The following is a 19,788-nucleotide window of genomic DNA, read 5'->3' on the forward strand; positions in this document are numbered from 1 at the left end:
CAACCTCTGCTGTCACCAGCAGAATGGAGGACAGGGAGGTCTGCACTGGAAATAAATAATCTGGACTGTTTCTGGAAAGAGATGGCAGGCATCCGGGAGTCTCTGCCTCCAGCAGTTCAGGATAAAAACCACACCTTGTTATTCCTGCTTTCTCTAAAATAGCCAGGTGAATTGGAGTGTGAGCACTCCGGATTTGAGAGAGGGCTGTACAAAGGAGTTCAGCTGGGAACAGTGAGGAAGGGGAAGGGAGGCGATTTGAAGGCAGAGAGACTCCCTGACATTCGTTGGTCCGTCCTGCCATTCTGGGACTGGGGAGCTCAGAAAGGGGCTGCCTCGATCACCATCTCCCTTTCTGTCTTCCCCCTGGCCTCCCTGACATCAGTATTTCTTTCCTAGGGTCCTTTCGTCTTTAACTAGAAGGGGCTGGGAAGGGCTGTGTGTCATCTCCTGCTGCACCCGACAACACCCCTAGCCCCTTCACCGCTTCTCCGCGGAGACCTCAGTCCCTTCCCATCCTCTTTTCTTCTGCCACCCCCAATAATGGTCTCTCCCGATGCTCAGTGGCGGTGGGGGGGTGCGGGGGGGGGAGGGCGGAGGCGGGGCCGGAGCGTGGAAGTGGGGGGGTCAGGTCTGCAGTGCCGCTTCCCCTGGTACCCGAGCAGTCGCCGCTGCCGCCAGCCCCACGGCCGGGACCCCCGCCCTCACCCGGGACTCCCTTACCGGGGGGACCCAGCCCAGGTAAGACCCCTCTCTAAGTGTCTCACCTCCGCCCCGCCCTGGGCAGAAGCATCCTTGCCTTGCAGCCATTTTATCCTCCGATGCTTTGCTTGTGGGGAGGATGACCACCCCTCTTTAGGGGTGAGGGGATTGGTGGTGGTTTGAATGGACATTTATTTCAGTCGTTGTGCTTATCAGACTATGTATATACATATATATATATGGCGTTTTTCTCTGCATTAACCAAGTCCCAACTATCTTCCTCAGATATTAACTGGGTGGGGGGCTTGTAAGATTCCCTCAAACTCCAATGCCCTCCTCACCTTGCCGCGCCCCCCCACCCCGTGAATGATAAATGACCTTGGCTGGGGCCAGAGAATGGATGCTGCCTCTGTGCGCCTGGACTTGAGTTGGGAGGGGGGAGTGGAGGAAGGGCAGGTGAAGGAGGGAGGGAAGAGACGGAAGAACGGAAATGCTGGGTACCAAGAACTGATAAACGGCCAGGCTTGGGGGCAGGATGGCGGGGGCTGGAGGCAGTTGCTCCGGAGCAGGGGGGAGGGGGTGCTGAGTGATGGTGGGCACTTGTCCAGCAGCAGAATCCAAGGTGAGGGGAGGCTCTCAGGGAATGGGTTCAGTCAGTTCTAGGGGCTCGTGCCTTAGACCGTAGCAGGGGCGGGATGGGGTGGGGGTCGCGGTAAACGCTGGCGGGGAGCGGTCTCTATGCCTGTGCGTGTCGTGGTTTCTGCCGGCGTCCTGTCTCTCTGTATTTCTCCTTGCGCGTTCTCGGCTGACAACTTGGTCTTTTTCCTCAGAACTGTGGGTGCTCCATCCTCCTAACCCTAGGGGAGGGTACAGGGAGGAGAGGTGCAGCCCTGACTGTCCTGGGGTGGGGACCGAGGCTCAGTCACCCAGCTGTAATGGGAAATGGTGCCCCAGCACCTCCCCCTCCGTGGATGTTTTGATAAGTGATTGCTTCTTAATGACCTTGTCACCTGTGCTAGGGTGGGTTAGTGAACCTGGTGGCTCCCAAAGTCACAGGCTTTGATGGGGGTGCTTCTAGACTCCCCTCTTACCCAGGGCTGAGTGAATTGTCCTGAAAGGAAGCATTTGCTCAGTCTCCCCCCTTCCCCCATCCTCCGCAGAAAATCTCCTGGGCACATTTTCCGGTCAGGTGAAGCCAGCCAACCTTAAAGGGCCCTGTAACCCTGCATCTTGTCTCCTTTAACCTCCACCTCTCCAAGTGCTGTCTCTCTCCCGCAGGCTTAGCCACCCTGTGCTGCTTTTGGGGCTAAAAATAGCACTACTTCCTCATGAGCTGAAAGAATTTGTCTTTTTTCTCTCCCTCCTGACCTCCTGGGCTTGTTGGCCCTGCGGGAGCTGGCTGTTGAGCCATCATATCCTGCTGTGGCTCTGAGGGCCTTCGTACCCTTCCCGGACCTCTCAGGGGTGAAGAGTGTTAACAAACACAGGGCATGGCTCCTGGTGGGTCCATCTGCCTCCTTCAGGGTTTGGGGGAGAGCCTAGTTGGGAAAGAAAGGAGAGGAAAGCAAATTGCATGCAGTAAGGGGATTCCACAGTCCCTTCTCTTACATGGGGGATGCTTTGGGCCCTGAACCACAAAGAAAAGAAGGTGACATAGGGGTCACTGGTTCTGGTCATTGTGGTCCACTGCTCACATTTGACCTGAGGGCGGGGTAGGGCTCTACTTGCCAGTGCTTCTTTTTGAACCACATAGCATTACTCATCCCCTTCTGCCAGGGGTGGGGTGGGGTGGGATGGGGTGTGTGTACGTGTGCGCGCGCGCGCGCGCGCGCGTGTGCATTTAATGAAGGCCCTGGATGGGTGGGAGCAGAAGGAGACCGGATATTTTTAGGGGAATGATCTCTGATCAGAATCTAGTCCTGCTTCCTCTGCTTCTATGAAGGAAGAGGGGGTTCTCCTATACCTCCCTGCGGGGAGGCCCAAGGCCCCCTTCATTCTACATCAGCCTCCTACGCAATGCGGTATTTGTGGACTCCCTTTTCCTTGACTCCTGGAGGAGGAGCAGGGGGATTAAGGGGGGTTAGGAAGGGAGGCCATGGAGAAATGAGGTGCAACTATAGACCTGAGACCCCCATGTTGGAAATATATGAGCCTGATCAGTCACTGCCGTTCCCACCCCCACTAGTGAAGAGGGCCCACTCACGCTGTCCTGAAGGAAGGTGGCAAAAACCAGTCATCACTTCTTTCTTAGACTTTGATCTGCCCTCTTCCCTGTGGTCTCAGGTTCCAGACCTCCCTTTTTGTGAGCCTTAAATATTGTTTGTCTGTAGGAAGACAGTGTGGGTCCAGCTGCTGGAATTAGTTTGAACACAGAGGGGTCTTGGGACTGTTTTGGGAGGATATGACAGCATCTAAGTATGACCCCCACCCTGCTTGCCCTTCACTGCTTGCTGCTGCTTTCACATTTTTCAATCTAATAGGAAGGAAGGAAACTAATAGAATATCTTTTGTGAGACTGAATTCTCACATCAACTCAGAGAATAGAGATTATTATTCCCAATTTAAATATAAGAACTCTGAGGTTTAGAGAAGTACGCTGCCCAGATCAGTTAGTAAGTAAGTGGCAGAGCTGGGATTTCAACTTAGGTTGTATAACTGTCATGTGTTCTGCACAGACCCAGCTTTCTCCTTGCCAGTGTCCCTTTCTGCTGCTCACCTTAAAGGGCATCCACAGGTGGCTTTTGTTCTGGGATCTTGTGAAGTACTGGGCATCTCATTACATTATTACCACCACAAAGAGTAATAACCAATATTTATCAATTTTTATGTGCCGGGTACTATGGTAAGGAGTTTATATGCAGTTTGTCATTTAATCCTTACTTTCCTCTTCTTAGATAAGAGGAAACTGAATCTTGGAGGTGCCTATGGTCACTTAGCTGGTAAGTGCTGAAGCAGGAAGTCAGGCTCCAGTCTGTTTGACTCTGGAAGCTGCGTTTTCACCTGCTGAGCTATGTTAGGAGAAGACCTCTGTCTGTGAGGCCTATAAACATGGAACCTGAGGGAAGGACTGTGGAAGCCCCACCTTCAAAGCCATCAGTGGACTGAAGGCAACAGGTTGGAGGACTCAGTGCCTTCTGTACATTCTCCTCAAGCTCCACCCACAGTAAGGAACCCAGACCAGACGAGCAGGGAGTCCTAGTTTGTTTCCTCTTCTGTGCTTCGCAGATTGGTGGTAGAGCAAAGGGTCTGATCTTGATGTGGGGCAAGAGGTTAGGAAAAGGGCTCTGGGCAGGTGACCATGACTCTGGAGCAAATCACATGGGTCTAGTCTCCAAGGTCAAAGTAAGGGGGCTTGTACACTTGAATGGCCCACAGTTGGCCCAGATAGTCATCCCTTTTTACTGTGTGCCAGCCTGAGGCAAAGAGACCATCTCTATACAACGTGGCCAGGTGGGACTCTGGGTTGGCAGGAACTCTATATTGGCCCTCTTCAGTGTCTTAGCCCTCACAACCTCCTTTTTCTCCCTCTTATTATTATATTTTTCTTTCTTTCTAGATCTCCAGAATCTCCTGGAAGAGAAGTAGCAGCCTTTTCTGAGTTACCCTGGCTCCCCAGCTTAGCCTCCCCAACCTGGCTTCCCCTCCCTTTCCTGTTCCCCCGCTCCCCCTCTCCCTTCCCAATGCACCCAACTGAGCTGGCTGTGGGCCAGAGCGCCTCTCCCGCCTTTCCTCCCCTAGACACTGGTCTATTAGGCCAGGTCCTGTTTCCTCCTATTCTGTGCCCAGAGATACTCGAACACATTTCATCTAAGTAACTGGGAGAAGAGGTCTTTCTGACTCCACGAGTCCTTGCACAAACTCTGAATAAGGAGTTGGGAAGCTCCTGTGAAGCATTCCCAAAGCCCCATCATGGAAGAGGGCTTCAGAGACCGGGCGGCTTTCATCCGTGGGGCCAAAGACATTGCCAAGGAAGTCAAAAAGCATGCAGCCAAGAAGGTGGTGAAGGGCCTGGACAGAGTCCAGGACGAATATTCCCGGAGATCCTACTCCCGCTTTGAGGAGGAGGAGGATGATGATGACTTCCCCGCCGCTGCTGACGGCTATTACCGCGGGGAAGGGGCTCAGGATGAGGAGGAAGGTGGCGCATCTAGTGATGCCACCGAGGGCCATGATGAGGATGATGAGATCTACGAAGGGGAATATCAGGGCATCCCTCGGGCAGAGTCTGGGGGCAAAGGCGAGCGGATGGCAGACGGGGCACCCCTGGCAGGAGGGAGGGGCGGCTTGGGTGATGGGGAAGGCCCCCCTGGGGGACGAGGAGAGGCACAGCGGCGGAAAGAGCGGGAAGAACTAGCCCAGCAGTACGAAGCCATCCTGCGGGAGTGTGGCCATGGCCGCTTCCAGTGGACACTCTATTTCGTGCTTGGTCTGGCGCTGATGGCTGATGGCGTCGAGGTCTTCGTGGTGGGCTTCGTGCTGCCCAGTGCTGAGAAGGACATGTGCCTGTCTGACTCCAACAAAGGCATGCTGGGTAAGACATTGGGGGGCACTCCAGCCCTGTCCCGCCCCAAACTGTGGAAACACTCCTGTTCCAGAGAGTTGCTCCTGTCCTCACTACTGAGCTCCTAAGGACCCTGCTTCCAGGATGTCCCTAGAGGGCTCAAGGTTCCTCTGCATACTCTCCCCAGAACACAGCCTCCTCTGGTGGTTGGGTCATAGCGAGGCTGCTTGTGCAAGAGGGGCCTGAGGGCGGGCAGCTGGGGTTTGAGCCAGTGGTTGACTGGTGGTCTGCTTAGTTCTGCAGGAGGTGGCCATGGTGGGACGGGCCCCCATTTAATGTTTCTTCAGAGCCTTCCCTCCTGTTATCCTGATTCCTTTCTTTTTTGGGGGGGAACAAGAAGTCAGTATTCAAACTCTGGTTTAAATGAGAAGGGTCAGTTTGAGGTGGTGGGGGGTGGGAGGGGAAGGATCCTGGGTCTTCAGCCAGAGAAACTGGACACACTTGCTCTTGGTCAGCCGTGGGAGTGCTCAGGGGTCAGCAGGTGGTCTCTCATGACCCTTGCTGATGGGGACCTGGAGGGAGGAAAGCCCCTAGATTCACTCGGAAAGATACCTGGTCTTGTCCTGCCACCAAGTTGCTGTAAGATCTCAGGGCAGTTGCCCTCTCCCTGGGGCTTGGCTTTGGCATGGGTAAAGGGCGGAGTTTGTAGTAGATGACTTTTAAGATCAATTCCACGTCTGATTTTACGAAGGAAGTAAGAGACAGGAGAGTTTTAGGACCAGAAGTATTGGACCTGAAAGGAGTAAAGGATGGATTTTGTGTGTGGGATTTCCTGGGAGGATTGAAGGAATGGTGCCTCTTTCCCAGGGAACATGAGAGACACCTCCTGCTGCTTTGAGGGCATCATGGCAGGGAGGGTCGAGGGGACCCTGGGAGGGTCTGGGAATCGAGGCAGATCCATTCCTCATTCCATGTAAGCCAGATATGGGGGTGTCTTGTATGTGTGTGTGTTTATGTGTTCATGTGTGTGTGACAGCAAGAGTGAGAACTGAGAGCGAGCAAGAGGGAATGAGAGGGAGAGAAAGAATTCTGGGGGTCTCCAATATCTGCATCCCTGCCTTGACCCCCCGGCCTGCACAGACATCTTTGCTCACGCAGTTCTCTCACTTGCTCTCATCTCTGGGTAGACTTAGCTCCTGGAAGCCCTTCAGCAACTCCATCCATTCTGCTGCAATTTCAGCTCATTTACTGTTCAGGGGGTGGGAGAATTGAAGTGTGTCTGCTTATATCCCTTCTGCCTCTGCTTTCCTCATTCCAGGCCTCATTGTCTACCTGGGCATGATGGTGGGAGCCTTCCTCTGGGGAGGTCTGGCTGATCGGCTGGGTCGAAGACAGTGTCTGCTCATCTCACTCTCAGTCAACAGCGTCTTCGCCTTCTTCTCATCCTTTGTCCAGGGTTATGGCACTTTCCTCTTCTGCCGCCTCCTTTCTGGAGTTGGGTGAGTGTCCACCTCCCAAGCCCCTGGAGGGCAGGACTGTGTCTTGTCACTGTTGTGTCTCTAGAGTCCAGCACAGTGCCAGGCACACCAGATGGACCTGAAGTATGTATGAGCTGAATGAATGAATTCCTTTCTCCCACTGTCTTCAGGCCAGCTTCTCCCTGTCCAGGACCTGTCTGCTGCCTGTGCAGAATGCTATTCCATGTCTGGTTCACTGCAGAGTCCTCCACCCCATCCGCTAGTTCCATTCTGAACCTGACTCCATGAAGAGGCCTAGTGGGTCTCAGACTCACCCCTGGGCACCTGTGGAGCCTTGAGTTATCCCCTTCCCAGAGTCGACACATCTCCTGCATTCAGTAACAGACCTTGCTGGTACCCACATCTGCCGGAACTTTGAAGCCTCGGCCTGCGCAACTCCTACACTTCCTCAGCCACCTGGGTGCATTCTCTGCATTGTCCCCAAGCTCTTTTCTGGCCTGCTCCCACACACATGCCCTTAGACTCCTCGGTTCTTTTTCCTTTGGGGATTTCCCCTCTTTTCTAGAATTATCGCCCCTCCCTTTCCGCTCTGCAGTCATCTTCAAGATTCATGTTCATTTCTTCCCTTTCCCCGAGACCTGCCTGCTTGTTTCCCAGAGTCCCAAGGATGGGTGCTTATGGCTGTGATGAGGGAGCCCACAGGGTATGTGTGAGGAGTCTCTTTAAAAGGTTTGTAAGATGGAAGGGACTTGGGGATTCAGAGCACTGGGGCAGGGGGCCAGGAATACGGCCAGTTTCCAACACGGACTTCTTCCAATGCCCTCCAGGATTGGAGGGTCCATCCCCATTGTCTTCTCCTATTTCTCGGAGTTCCTGGCCCAGGAGAAACGCGGGGAGCACTTGAGCTGGCTCTGCATGTTTTGGATGATCGGTGGAGTGTACGCAGCTGCTATGGCCTGGGCCATCATCCCGCACTACGGTGAGCAGCCCCCTGGGAGCGCACCCCAGACTCTCTCCCTCCTCTCCTGTGCTGCCAGTGGTAGGACCTTCCATCCTCTGGCCTCTCTGCTGATTCTGTGCCTCTGTCCCTGCCAGGGTGGAGCTTTCAGATGGGGTCCGCTTACCAGTTCCACAGCTGGAGGGTCTTTGTCCTCGTCTGCGCCTTTCCTTCTGTGTTTGCCATTGGGGCTCTGACCACACAGCCTGAGAGCCCCCGTTTCTTCCTGGAGGTGAATGGGGATGGGGCTGGGCTGCGGGTAGGGCAGCAGAGGCTCCTGTGTTCAAACACCCACTGTGGGTCTGGTTTGGTCCTTTGTGGCTGCCTTCCTTCCTCACAGGGTCCATGCTCTGGGGGACTTTATCTTGCTTCCTTTGTTTTGGAATGTACCTCCAGAGGAGTTCCATGGGTGGAGAAACCAGGGTATCTGCTCAGCCATGGGTGGCTTAGGGATTTGCGGGCAGGGGTCCTGGCCCTGGCCCTCGCCCTGACTTTACAGTTCAAGAGAAGATCCTGCTGCGTACTCTTTCCCCCTCCAACTTTATCTTGGTCCAGCAGGGTTAGGATGCTGCCCCTTCCCCGACTACATACTTGCCCACCATCGTCATTTCCTGTTTTCTGTTTTCTCTTTCCGTTGTAACAGGGGATGCCTAGGACCTGGGTTAGGACCCTGGACTCCCCCAAGTCTGATGATATCTTGCTGTACTCCCACTGGGGCTCTTTCAGAGTGGATGATGGATGTGTCCATACGTCAGGGGTTGTGGGAGGAGCCTTTTTGGGTCCTGTGACTCCAGAAGCCAGTTTGGAGGGAGGGGGTCCCCAACCCTGGGTCAGGAAGGGGCTAACCTAGATGTGGGGATTGTGTCTGTGGCTCTAGAATGGGAAGCATGATGAGGCCTGGATGGTGCTGAAGCAGGTTCATGACACCAACATGCGAGCCAAGGGGCATCCTGAGCGAGTCTTCTCAGTAAGTCCTCCCCCTCAGTCCTCCAAGCCCCTGCAGCCCCAGCCCCACCCTGGCCCCTCTCTAGTCACCCACCTTCCTTATCCCCACCACTTCCTAGGCCACTCCAGCCACACTCCCTCAATGAAATCTCTTGGGGTTTCATGTCCACCAACCTCCCATTTTGCTGCTGCAAGAGAAACTGAGGTACTTGGAAGGGGTGGAAAATACAGACTATGTGACTGCTCGCTCACTCCTTCTCTTGACCCCAGGTCACCCACATTAAGACAATTCACCAGGAGGATGAGTTGATTGAAATCCAGTCAGACACAGGGACCTGGTACCAGCGCTGGGGGGTCCGAGCCTTGAGCCTAGGAGGGCAGGTAATGGGGGATGGGATGGTGGAGAGAGAGAAGGGAGCGGGGGAGGTGGAGAGGAAGGCAGGGCTCCAGCCTGGGTGTGGGGGTGATGCATGAACTGAAGGGAGGTGGCTGGGCTGAAGAACTGGGACCTGCAGGTGCTAGAACTACTGTCTGTCAGCCACTGCCTGACTTTGTTCTATTATGCCCAGGTTTGGGGGAACTTCCTCTCCTGTTTCGGTCCAGAATATCGACGCATCACTCTGATGATGATGGGCGTGTGGTTCACCATGTCGTTCAGGTGAGGAGGTGGGTGGGGCAGGTGTTATGTGGTGGTTTGTGGGTTGGGAGAGAGGTGGAAGAAATGGAAATGAAAGGGATGAAAATGAGGGAAGGTGCTGTTCAGATCCCCTCTGATCCTCCACCAGCTCCTCTACTTCATTCATTAATCCAACAAACTTACGTTACAGGCTGAACAGTACTGTTTCTATTCTGTGCCAGGTACTCTGCTGGGCTGGAACAGATGTGGTCCCAGTCCTCATGGGGTTTAAATTTTGTTTAGAGAGCTAGACAAAACTAGCTACAAGGTAGTGTGATGAGTGTCACAGCAGGGGAGGTGCTCTGGGAGCACATGATCGAGCGGGCTTCCCAGCCCAGGTCTGGGGTGGGCAGGAGAGGGGATCTAAGTCCTGAAGGATGAACAGGAGTTAGACAGGCTAAGGGTGGGCTAGGGAGACTTTTAAAGGGTGGACTAGGGAAGAGCAAATGCCTGGAAGGTAAGAAAGAGTATGGTGGGAAGGTCAGAAGAGCCTGAAGTTCCCCTAGAACCAAGCAACTGGTGAAAGATGAGGTGAGGTGAGAGATGAGGCTGGGAGGTAGGCAAGGTCCTGGCATGGACTGACTCCTCTATTCCCCCTCCTGGACTATGTGGTTCTAATCCTTGAGCCCTGTCTGACTCCACTGCCCTTCACTCTTCAGCTACTATGGCCTGACTGTCTGGTTTCCTGACATGATCCGCCATCTCCAAGCAGTGGACTATGCAGCCCGCACCAAAGTGTTCCCAGGGGAGCGTGTAGAGCATGTGACTTTTAACTTCACCCTGGAGAATCAGATCCACCGAGGGGGACAGTACTTCAATGACAAGTATGTGGGGACCTTTACACTTCACTCCTCCTGTCCCTTCTACCCCTTGTCTCTTTTGTGAGTCTAGGAGTTCGGAGACAAGGTATCTGGGGGGCAAAGACCTGTGGGTTTGTTTGTTTGTAGACTAGAAAAAGAGTTTATCAAGGTACACTGCCATAGACAACAGAGGGCCACACAAACGAGAGGTGCCTGTGTGAGCCAAAGACCTGTGGTTCTCCTTGGTGCTGCCGCTTTCTGTAACTGCACTGAAGGAGTGGGTCCTGGCGGAGACAATGGGGATCTCTCATCATCTTGGCCTTACAGGTTCATTGGGCTGCGTCTGAAGTCAGTGTCCTTTGAGGATTCCCTATTTGAGGAGTGTTATTTTGAGGATGTCACGTCCAGCAACACTTTTTTCCGCAACTGCACATTCATCAACACCGTGTTCTATAACACTGGTAAGGTGGGGCGGCCAGTGGCTGTCTGACTGAAGGGCTGGGTGGACCCTGAAGAGGCGGGGAGGGCACCTTCCTCATTCCCTAGCTCAGGGTCTGCAAGCTGAGCTCTCCGGAGCCTTGAGGCTGGTACAGGGGCCTGTGAGCTACCGCCAATAATTCGAAAAATCTAATGGAAATTGAAAACTTTTCTGTAATAGTTAAAATATCTGACAAAAACATCAAGTTTCTTTGCCTTTGGTTAGAATTGAAACAACTCAGTGTGGTGATGTTAATGCACCTTTGAAGAGGGCAAAAACCATTCAAAACAGGGTCCTTGGGAGAAAGAAAAACAATAAAAAGGTCACTTGGTAGAGGAAAGGTTGGGGGCCATGGCCTTAATCCATTTCTTTAAGAGTGATTCTCAAACTGCATATGCATGAAATGATGGTTTTGGAAACCAGACTGAGGTTTCCCACCTCTAAGTGGAGGACTGGGTGAGCTTTCCCATCTTGCAGGAAAAAATAATGATGGGGCTTTTAATGATTTTTAATATTTTGCTCAGTATTTTTTCCTAAACTTATGGCACTGCTACTGCTTACAGTCAGCTCGAGCAGGCAAAAAGTATGAATGGGAAAGAAGCAGGCACTACTAATGAGAAAACTTGGAAACAGCCAGTCACCGTTTCATTCCGTAGATTACGGTCACTTTGTGCCATAGAGTCCAGTTCCCATAGTCATGTGTCGGATGCTTGGCAGTGAGCACCCTGAATGATCCTGAGTGCCCTCCCTGCCAAACCCCACAAAGGCAGAGCCCTGAGCACAGGCTGCAGCTCCTCCCTCTCACATCGGCCATGACTGTCTGCCTGTCTCGGCCCTCGCCCCCAGACCTGTTTGAGTACAAGTTCGTGAACAGCCGTCTGGTGAACAGCACATTCCTGCACAACAAGGAGGGCTGCCCCCTAGACGTGACAGGGACGGGCGAAGGCGCCTACATGGTGTATTTCGTCAGCTTCCTGGGGACGCTGGCTGTGCTTCCTGGGAACATTGTGTCTGCTCTGCTCATGGACAAGATCGGCAGGCTCCGAATGCTCGGTGAGGGGACAGGCTGGGTGGTGGTGCGTCAGGACTGATGAGGGGTTTGGCGAAGGGGAAGGCTGTCAATGGGCTTCTCACCTTAGTCTGTGGAAGAGCTTAGCCAGAGAAGGTTCTATCTCTTCTGCTTGGGGGTGGCTGCAGGATGGCGAGGGGTCTGGCAGGGAAGCTCCCCTGGGGGTAGGAGGTATGCGGAATAGCAAGTGCAGGGCACAGGCTTTGAGGTGATGGATTTTGAATCTCAGCTCCATCGCCTACCTTGGGCAAGTTACTTTCCCTCTATGAGCCTAGCTGTCTCACCTGCAGCATGGGGGTGATGACAGTACCTGCCTCATGAAGCTACATATTAGATCAGTGCACGTAAAGCATCGAGTTGCTTGGCCCATAACTGGCACTGAAGAAATGGCTGGCACGGGTATTATTAACAAAAGGACAATTATGAGGGAGGCTGGGGTACCTTGGCAAGAGGAGAGTCTCATCTCAACGCTGGCTGACAGGGCAGGGTGGGCTGCGGATGGTTTCCCCCGTGGCCAGGCTCATGCTGCCTCCTCCTTCCCCGGCTCTAGCTGGCTCCAGCGTCATGTCCTGTGTCTCCTGCTTCTTCCTGTCCTTTGGGAACAGCGAGTCGGCCATGATCGCTTTGCTCTGCCTTTTTGGGGGGGTCAGCATTGCATCCTGGAACTCGCTGGACGTGCTGACTGTTGAACTCTACCCCTCGGACAAGAGGTAGCTGGAGTGTGGTGGCGGCAGGGCAGCAGGGTTCGGGCCCAGAGGGGCAGGGCAGAAGTAGGGTGAGGAAGGGGGCTGACTGGGAAAGGCATCTTCAGGGGTAAAAGGGTACACATTCCCCTTTAGTTTCTCCTCTAAAAGCTGGTAGCTTTTGTATTCACTCCTTGAAGTCTTAACTATTAACCTAGTTTTTTGGTGTCCTTTCCCCTTGCCTCCCAATTTATCCTTATTTCCTGATGTGCATCCCTCACCTCTCATCTCTCCATCCTTCCTCTCCCTCTTGGACACTGCCTGCCATCTTTCCTTCACTTTCCCACCTACCTGCCCTTCCCCCACCAACCCTCCCACTGCTCTTCCTTCGTCTCCCTCCTGGGCCGGCCCGTCCCTGCTGCGTGCTGTGCTGGGGGACTCCTGAGCAGGACCACAGCCTTCGGCTTCCTGAATGCCCTGTGTAAGCTGGCAGCTGTGCTGGGGATCAGCATCTTCACATCCTTTGTGGGAATCACCAAGGCTGCCCCCATCCTCTTTGCCTCAGCTGCCCTTGCCCTTGGTAGTTCTCTGGCCCTGAAGCTGCCTGAGACCCGGGGGCAGGTGCTGCAGTGAGGGAGCTTCTGGGGCTTTGGGGGTGGCAGGCACACTGTGAGACCAACAACTCCTTCTTTCCCCTCCCTGCCCTGCCATCATGGCTCCCAGAGCCCTCTTTCCCCACTCGCCCGTGTTTGGTGTCTTAGCTGTGTGTGTGTATGTGTGTGTGTGTGTGTGTGAGAGAGAGAGCGAGAGAGCGAGAGAGCGAGAGAGCGAGAGAGCGAGAGAGAGCGAGAGAGAGAGAGAGCGAGAGAGAGCGAGAGAGAGAGAGAGAGAGAGAGAGAGAGAGAGAGAGAGCGCGAGCGAGCGCGTTCGCGCACATGTGTGTGACCCCGTGGGCAGGGACTACAGGGAAGGCGCCTCCATCCCAGTGTTGGGATGCAGATCTACTCCCCACCTCCTACCACCCTCCACTTTGCACAAGAGAAGGCTCGGCCCCACCCTTCTCCCCCAGTGTTAGTGAGAGGCCCCTGCGCTTCCTGGCTCCTGGGGCTATGGATCAGGCTTCCTGCCTTCCCCTCATCCCCTCTGCCTGTGCCCTAGCGAAACCACAGGCATATGACCATGGGGGGCTGGGGCTTTGTGTAGACCACGGACCAAAAGAACTTCTTAGAGTCGGAGGGGCCTCCGGTGTCCCCTCACACCTGCTGGATGCTGGGGGAGCAGCAGTAAATCTCAGTGCCCTGGCCTCTGCTTCCTCAGTTTGGGCTCCAAGTAAGAAACCTGAATTTTATGAAATTAGCTTTCTGATTCTTATTTATTTATATATTAGGTTCTGAGGCAGCTCAGCAGGACTGTGTGTGTGTGTGTGAACATGAACACGTGTGTACACTTTTGTATGCATGTGTATGTGCCGTGGGCCGGGGGTGTGACTATACTGTCCTGAAATACAAGCCAAGGATAATTTCAGTGGACCCACACACAGCCCTGCTTCCCACAGTATCTCCTCTCATCTTGTTTCTGGGCCGGGCCTGGGAGGGAGGAGCCCTAGGCCAGGCTGGGATAAGAGTCCCACAGTGTAGGAAAATCTGAGGACACCTGACAAGGTTACCTCCTCCCCTCCTCTCAGGAAGCACAGGCCTCCTCTGGAGTGAGAGGCTTGACCCACTACAGCACAGACAGGAACAGCACAGCAGCCCTCCCACCCCCACCCCCGTCCCCTCACAGGCAGGGTAGCAGGGGAGGGAAAGAAACTAGGCATATGGTCAAACCAGCAGATCAGAAAGCACAAGGGGCAGGGCCAGGAACCAGGGGCCTTCCCAGCAACCCCTCTAAAGTGGGAAGAGGTCAGACAGTAAGCCAGGGGCCCCTAATGCAGGGACCAGAAGCCTCAGCTTCCCCATCTCACCCTCTTCACAGGATAGCCCCTGTAGGTAAAGCTGCTCCTGCCCTACCCCACTCCACATGGCTGCTTTCTTTGGTGCCCCCTTTCCCCCCACTGTAGCTGTGATGTGTTGTAGTTTTTAGCTGTTTGTAAATGTTAAAAAAAAATTTAAAAGGAAAAAAGTGAAAACAACAAAAAAAGAAAATCCAAATTCACCCTCCTCATGCTGCGTCTGGCGGTGCCCCCTCCCTGTGGTCACTCCCATTTTGTAACACTGAACCAGGTGGTGACTGTTTAACTCTTTGGTGTCTGTGCTCAAAGGACTGCTTTCCCCTCCAGTGCCCAGTGTACGAGTGTGTGCCCTTTCCTCACCCTTCACTTGCTGGACGCAGCCCTCTTCCCTGCACCCCCCTGGAGGGACCCATCCATCTCCCTTACTCTCCTGGGGAACCCTAAACCCAACTATGTTGATGTGAAAAATGAAATGAAAACATTGATGAAAAATAAAAAGGAAACAAATCCTTAAAACCCAAAATGGCTGTATCTGCTTCTTTGCCTCCACCTATATCCAACTCTGACCTGCCTCCTAAGAGGGTCCTGGGAGGCCAGAAAAACATGATTTCCTGTCAGTCTCTCTCTCCTGACCTTTCCACTTTTACAGGTGGAGTGTCCCCTCTGTCTCCCAGATTTGAAAACTTGGGATAATGTTCTATAACTCAACAGCAAAAAAACAAATAACCTGATTAAAAAATGGGCTAAGGACTTGGATAGATATTTTTCCAAAGAAGACATACAACAGCCAATAGGTAAATATGAAAAAACGCTCTATGTCACTGATCATCAGGGAGGTGCAAATCAAAACCACAATGAGATATTACCTCACACTTGTCAGGATAGCGATTATCAAAAAAAAGTGTTGGCAAAATGTGGAGAAACTGGAACCCTTGCACATTGTTGATGGGACGGCAGAATGGTACAGCCACCCTGGAAAAGAATATGGAGGTTCCTCAGAAATTAAAAGTAGGAGTACCATATGATTCAGCAATCTCACTTCTGGGTATTTATCCGCAAGAATTAAAATCAAGATCTTGGAGAGGCATTAGCATGTTCACTGTAGCATTATTCACAATAGCTAAGATGTAGAGTGGAAGAATGGATAAAGAACAGATAGTTTATACATACAATGGAGTATCTGCCAGCCTTAAAAAAGAAGGAAATTCTGCAATATGTGACAACATGTATAAATCATGAGGCCATTACACTAAGTGAAATAAGTCACAGAAAGACAGATACTGGATGATTCTGTTTATATTAATTATCTAAAATAGTCAAATTCATAGACTCAGACTAGAATGTTGGTTGCCACGGGCTTGGGGGAGAAGCAGCTACCAATCAACAGGCATAAAATTTCAGTGACGCAAGATAAGTAAGCTCTAGAGACCTGCTGTACGACACTGTGCTTACAGTCAGTGATAATATATTGTGCACTTAAACATTTGAGAAGGTAGATCTCATATTTAGAGTTTTTGCTGCAATGTTACAAAATAATTTTTTAAAAATCTAAAATCTCCAAAAATGAAAACAAACAACTTGGAGTAATATTTCTTAAGAACAGAATCAATTTTCCTCCAAACCCTCTTGTGTCTTTTAAAAATACAGATTCCAGATTCCATTCTCAACTTGCGGAGCTGAATCCTTTTTTTAGAAGAGAGGTGACCTAGACTGTACATGTTAAACAAGTTCCCTTGGGAACTCTTATTTGTGAGGAAATCTGAAAACCACTGCCGAGAGGTTACCATTAATCCCCTCTCTCTGGTTCACTACTGTTTGAATCAAGCCCTTTTCTGACTTTTTAAGTGGGAGCTCTCAAATCAACCCCTTCCTCTCCATTTCCACAGCTGACCTCTTGGTCAGGGTTCCACCTTCACCATCAGTTGATCTCTGTGCCTCCAATCTCCTACATCGCGGTCAGATCAATCTATCCCAAAATGTTCTTTGAAATGCCTTTCCTCAAAACTCTTCAGTGACTCCCTGCTGCCCAACCAGATGCAGTCTATACTCTTTAGCAAGAAATGGTCGACACGTGTTAATCAAGCTTTTTCTTTATAAAGTTCCATCTCTACGTTGAGATCACTGCAAAGTTGCTTATTTAGATATCACTTGAGTTCCCCTCAGAAATAAGACGTTTGGAAGGCTCAAAGGAAAAAGTGCTATATAAAGTTTTCTCCATCTTCTATATTCATTTCCTAGGTTATCATCTTTTTGTTGCTTTAGTGATTTTTTTAAAAAGATTTTTCTCACGAACAAACGCAAATCCTTTTGGAAATGGGCATGTTGTTAAAAAGCCAAACACTCCCAAGTCTGAAGTTCAAATGTGTCTGTAACTGCTGTCTTGTCCAATAACTCGCTGCCTAGTCCAGCTTCTGTGCCTTTGCTTGGGCTCTTCCCTCTGCCTGCAACAGCTTTCCTCTCCTTTCTGATTGAATAAAGCCCTTCCTGACTGCCCTACACTTCAAGTATCTTTTTTCTCCCAAGAACATCTGTAGCACTGATCCAACAGGCCACTAATAACACAGCAATTCAACTCATATGATAATTTCTCTTTTAGTGTACAGGATTATCTGCGACTCATAAGGTCTAGTGGTTCTTTAGTCACAATTTAATTCGAAATAACTGCGTACTTTTCCCTGAATAGTCCATGGCAAGAGCAGGAGAGACTACTCTTTCCCTGGGTTAGCTATGAGGTGAAATGAGTTGCTGTCTGCAGAGTATGTGTATATGCCGGTTGAATGGGCCCCAGGGTCCTCATCCCTTACAAATACCAGACTGTACAGAGGAAAGAAGGCCCCAGTAGTTTATTCTCACCCAACCCATTTGGATCCTGGTTCTCCCTCTCTCTCAGGATTCAAGGAGTTCCTCGAGTTTTCTTGCTCCCGCCCAGGCAGGGGGGGCTCGTGTCCAGTTGAGGGTTCTCCCTCCACTGGGCAGGGGTCCGCGCTTGTATGGCCAGCGCGTGGACTGGCCCAGCCAGCTCTTCCGACAGCGCCGCGTGGACCAGCCGATGCCTTTGGAGGGGACTCAGTCCCTCAAAGCACGAGCTCACCACTGCCACGCGGAAATGGGTCTCACTGCCTGGTGGGACCGCGTGGCCGCCGCTCTCGTTACGCAGCTCCAGCACCTCGGGGTTCAAGGCCTGCTCCAACTTCGCGCGAATGGCGGCCTCAACGGGACCGACGGTCTCCGATCCCGCGCTGCTCCGGGACAGACAGACGCGGCCGGCCATGGAGAAGAAGCGTCCGACCAGCTGCCCACTCAGCATCGGCTACCACAGGGAGAAGGACGGGAACAGTGAAGGACAGGGCCTCGCGCTAGGTGAGACACCAGTCTCCCAGCTACCCCAGCCCCCGCCCGCGGCGAACGTCCACACTCGGCTCCTGCTTGGACCCGCCTCAACGCGAGAGACGCAAGGCACCGCCCCTTCCCTCCGTGTGACGGACGGGAATCTAGCCTCCGCGGGCGGCGGAGAGGCGACGGGGTTTAAGACAGGGCCTGCGCGCGAGGCACGTTCGTTACCACGGGGATTCATAAGGAATAGGCTGGAGGCTGCAAAGGTAGAGTATGTGAAGCTCCGGGCTTTTAGTTGAGCCAGTGTCCACACGTCCCCTCTGAACCCCAGACTGGGCCCTCACTACCTTGCACTCAGTCTTGGCTGCAGCAGTTACCCCTCAGGGCCAGAACTCCCGACGTTCTGAGCGGAATGCAGACCTCGCGTCCGGAGGCACGCTGGGAAATGGAGTCCTCGCAACGCGATTAAAACCGGCATCTGTCACGTGGTACCCCGAGGGCTCACGGGAACTGTAGTCTCCACTTGGCCCGACTCGGGACGTCGATGGAGGTGCCGAATTGGAGGAATTGCGAAGAAAATGGGAGTTCGGCGCAGTTGGGTTTGGGATTATTCTACCCATTTTATTGCCAATATAGATCTTATAGGTCATGTAGCCCAACTCCTTTATTTTACATAAGAGAAAATACAGTCTATTTCATTTATTGAATACATAATTATTGCGCACCAGACCAGTTCTGGAGGCTAGGGAGGGAAGACAGGCCCTGTCCTCAGGCAGTTTACAGAACGCTGGAGAAGATGGATAAATGAGGGGACAGGTGCAATACTATGTGCTGAGTGCTGTGATGGGACTAAGAACAGGATGCTAAGGAGGCACGCCATCCAGACTTTGGGGAGCAGAGAAAGTTTAGGGGAACAGTTTAGAAGAGACGAAAATCCTTTCTCAGTGCTTATAGTGTGGTAGATTTCGTACAAAGGCCAGGAGGAGAGTACTTTCCTCTTGGTGGTTCCTTTGGGTGTAGTTAGGCATGGTTGGAACCGACAGGGCAGAGATGATGGTGTTGGGAGCTGGGGTGAGTGCATAGGCCTGTGGCGAGAAGAGGAAGGGGCCAAACCAGGCTGGGCCCTGTAGGTCTTGTTAGGCAGTTTTGTCTTTATCCTAGGAGCAGTAGGAAGGAAGGGAAAGTTTTAAGCAGGGATGAGATTTTTCCAAGATGATAGATAACTTGTCAATTCAATCTATATTTTATCTTGCATCCTTCATATTTTATAGATTTCTCCATATATGTATTTCCCCCAACTTCTAATTCTGAAAAATTTCAAACCTGCAGAAAAGTTGGAAAGTACAAAGCAATATCCTCTACTTCCACTATTTTTTTACATATTATATTTTAAATACTTATATACTTTTATATTTAAGTCCTTTATGTATCCTATATGCTTTAGAAATATATTTATATACTTTTTTGAAAGGAAGTTGCAGATAGCATGACATTTCATCCCTAGGTACTCCAATAAGTATCTCCTAAGAACAAGGATATTCTCCTAAATAACCACGATATCCTTATCACATTAAAGAAGCTTAATGTCAGTTGCAAGGTTAGTAGTGAGCACCCAATTTATTCTCTACTGATATTTTGTGAGATTTGCTTTTTAATCTTTGAATATGTGTGTGTATAATAAAAATAAAATGTACCACTTCTGCTGAATCATTTGAGAGTTAGCTGTAAAAAAAGTTTTGCATTTCACTACTGTATACTTCAGCATGTGCCTCCTAAGACAAGGACATTTTTCTGCATAACCACAATGCCACTACCACACCTAAGACATTTAATATTCATACCAGTACCTAATATACAGTTGATATTCAGATTTCCCCAGTTGTCTCATTAGTGTCCTTTATAACTTTTTATTTTTAGAAAGCTAGTGGAGGATCATGTATTGCATTTAGCCCTCTTTCAATGTGTATTTTGCAAAGATCACTAGCTGCAGTGTGGAAAACTGTAGAGGAGGTAGGAGTGCAAGAAGGGAGACCAGCTGGGAGGTTATTGTAGTAGTCTAGATGAAAGATGATGGTGACTTGGACCAAGGTGGTGGTGGTGGAGGTGGAGATTGAGATGGGAAGAAATTGTGGCTACAAGATAATATATTAGGAGGGTAAAATTCATGGATGTGGTAAT

The 19,788-nt window shown here is 51.5% G+C and overlaps 2 protein-coding genes across 4 annotated transcripts; one reads left to right on the plus strand and one right to left on the minus strand.

The window, feature by feature from the left end:
* The first annotated feature begins 590 nt into the window (after window positions 1-590).
* SV2A (synaptic vesicle glycoprotein 2A) lies at window positions 591-14,800 on the plus strand. Of its 2 annotated transcripts, none has more exons than XM_006186578.3 (13): window positions 591-738; window positions 4,256-5,230; window positions 6,519-6,699; window positions 7,506-7,657; window positions 7,774-7,907; window positions 8,553-8,642; window positions 8,891-9,001; window positions 9,190-9,278; window positions 9,956-10,120; window positions 10,424-10,557; window positions 11,421-11,627; window positions 12,194-12,353; window positions 12,776-14,800. In XM_006186578.3, exons 2-13 carry the CDS (start codon window positions 4,609-4,611, stop codon window positions 12,957-12,959), a joined length of 2,229 nt encoding a protein of 742 aa, XP_006186640.2. In that variant the 5' UTR covers window positions 591-738; window positions 4,256-4,608; the 3' UTR covers window positions 12,960-14,800. The 2 variants fall into 2 exon arrangements, with proteins under 2 accessions (XP_006186640.2, XP_014416348.2); XM_014560862.2 differs by lacking the exon at window positions 591-738 and adding an exon at window positions 3,577-3,638 and having other exon boundaries at window positions 12,776-12,959.
* A 274-nt stretch (window positions 14,801-15,074) lies between these two features.
* Window positions 15,075-18,063, minus strand: BOLA1 (bolA family member 1). Of its 2 annotated transcripts, none has more exons than XM_014560772.2 (2): window positions 17,131-17,949; window positions 15,075-15,249 (listed from the first exon to the last, which is right to left on the minus strand). In XM_014560772.2, the coding sequence occupies exon 1, from the start codon at window positions 17,582-17,584 to the stop codon at window positions 17,171-17,173; it is 414 nt and encodes a 137-aa protein (XP_014416258.2). In that variant the 5' UTR covers window positions 17,585-17,949; the 3' UTR covers window positions 15,075-15,249; window positions 17,131-17,170. The 2 variants fall into 2 exon arrangements, with proteins under 2 accessions (XP_014416258.2, XP_006186639.2); XM_006186577.3 differs by lacking the exon at window positions 15,075-15,249 and adding an exon at window positions 17,958-18,063 and having other exon boundaries at window positions 16,857-17,587.
* Between the last annotated feature and the right edge of the window lie 1,725 nt (window positions 18,064-19,788).

This window comes from Camelus ferus, chromosome 21, assembly GCF_009834535.1.
Source record: "Camelus ferus isolate YT-003-E chromosome 21, BCGSAC_Cfer_1.0, whole genome shotgun sequence".
Classification (NCBI taxonomy): Eukaryota; Metazoa; Chordata; class Mammalia; order Artiodactyla; family Camelidae; genus Camelus; species Camelus ferus.

Excerpts from the sequence above, each read along its gene's own strand:
- BOLA1 (XM_014560772.2), bottom strand. The coding sequence starts at position 17,584 with ATGCTGAGTGGGCAGCTGGTCGGACGCTTCTTCTCCATGGCCGGCCGC.
- SV2A (XM_006186578.3), top strand. The coding sequence starts at position 4,609 with ATGGAAGAGGGCTTCAGAGACCGGGCGGCTTTCATCCGTGGGGCCAAA. Across the intron at positions 9,002-9,189 it reads CCTTGAGCCTAGGAGGGCAG|GTTTGGGGGAACTTCCTCTC; the intron begins GTAATGGGGGAT and ends TATTATGCCCAG. Across the intron at positions 10,121-10,423 it reads GGACAGTACTTCAATGACAA|GTTCATTGGGCTGCGTCTGA; the intron begins GTATGTGGGGAC and ends TTGGCCTTACAG.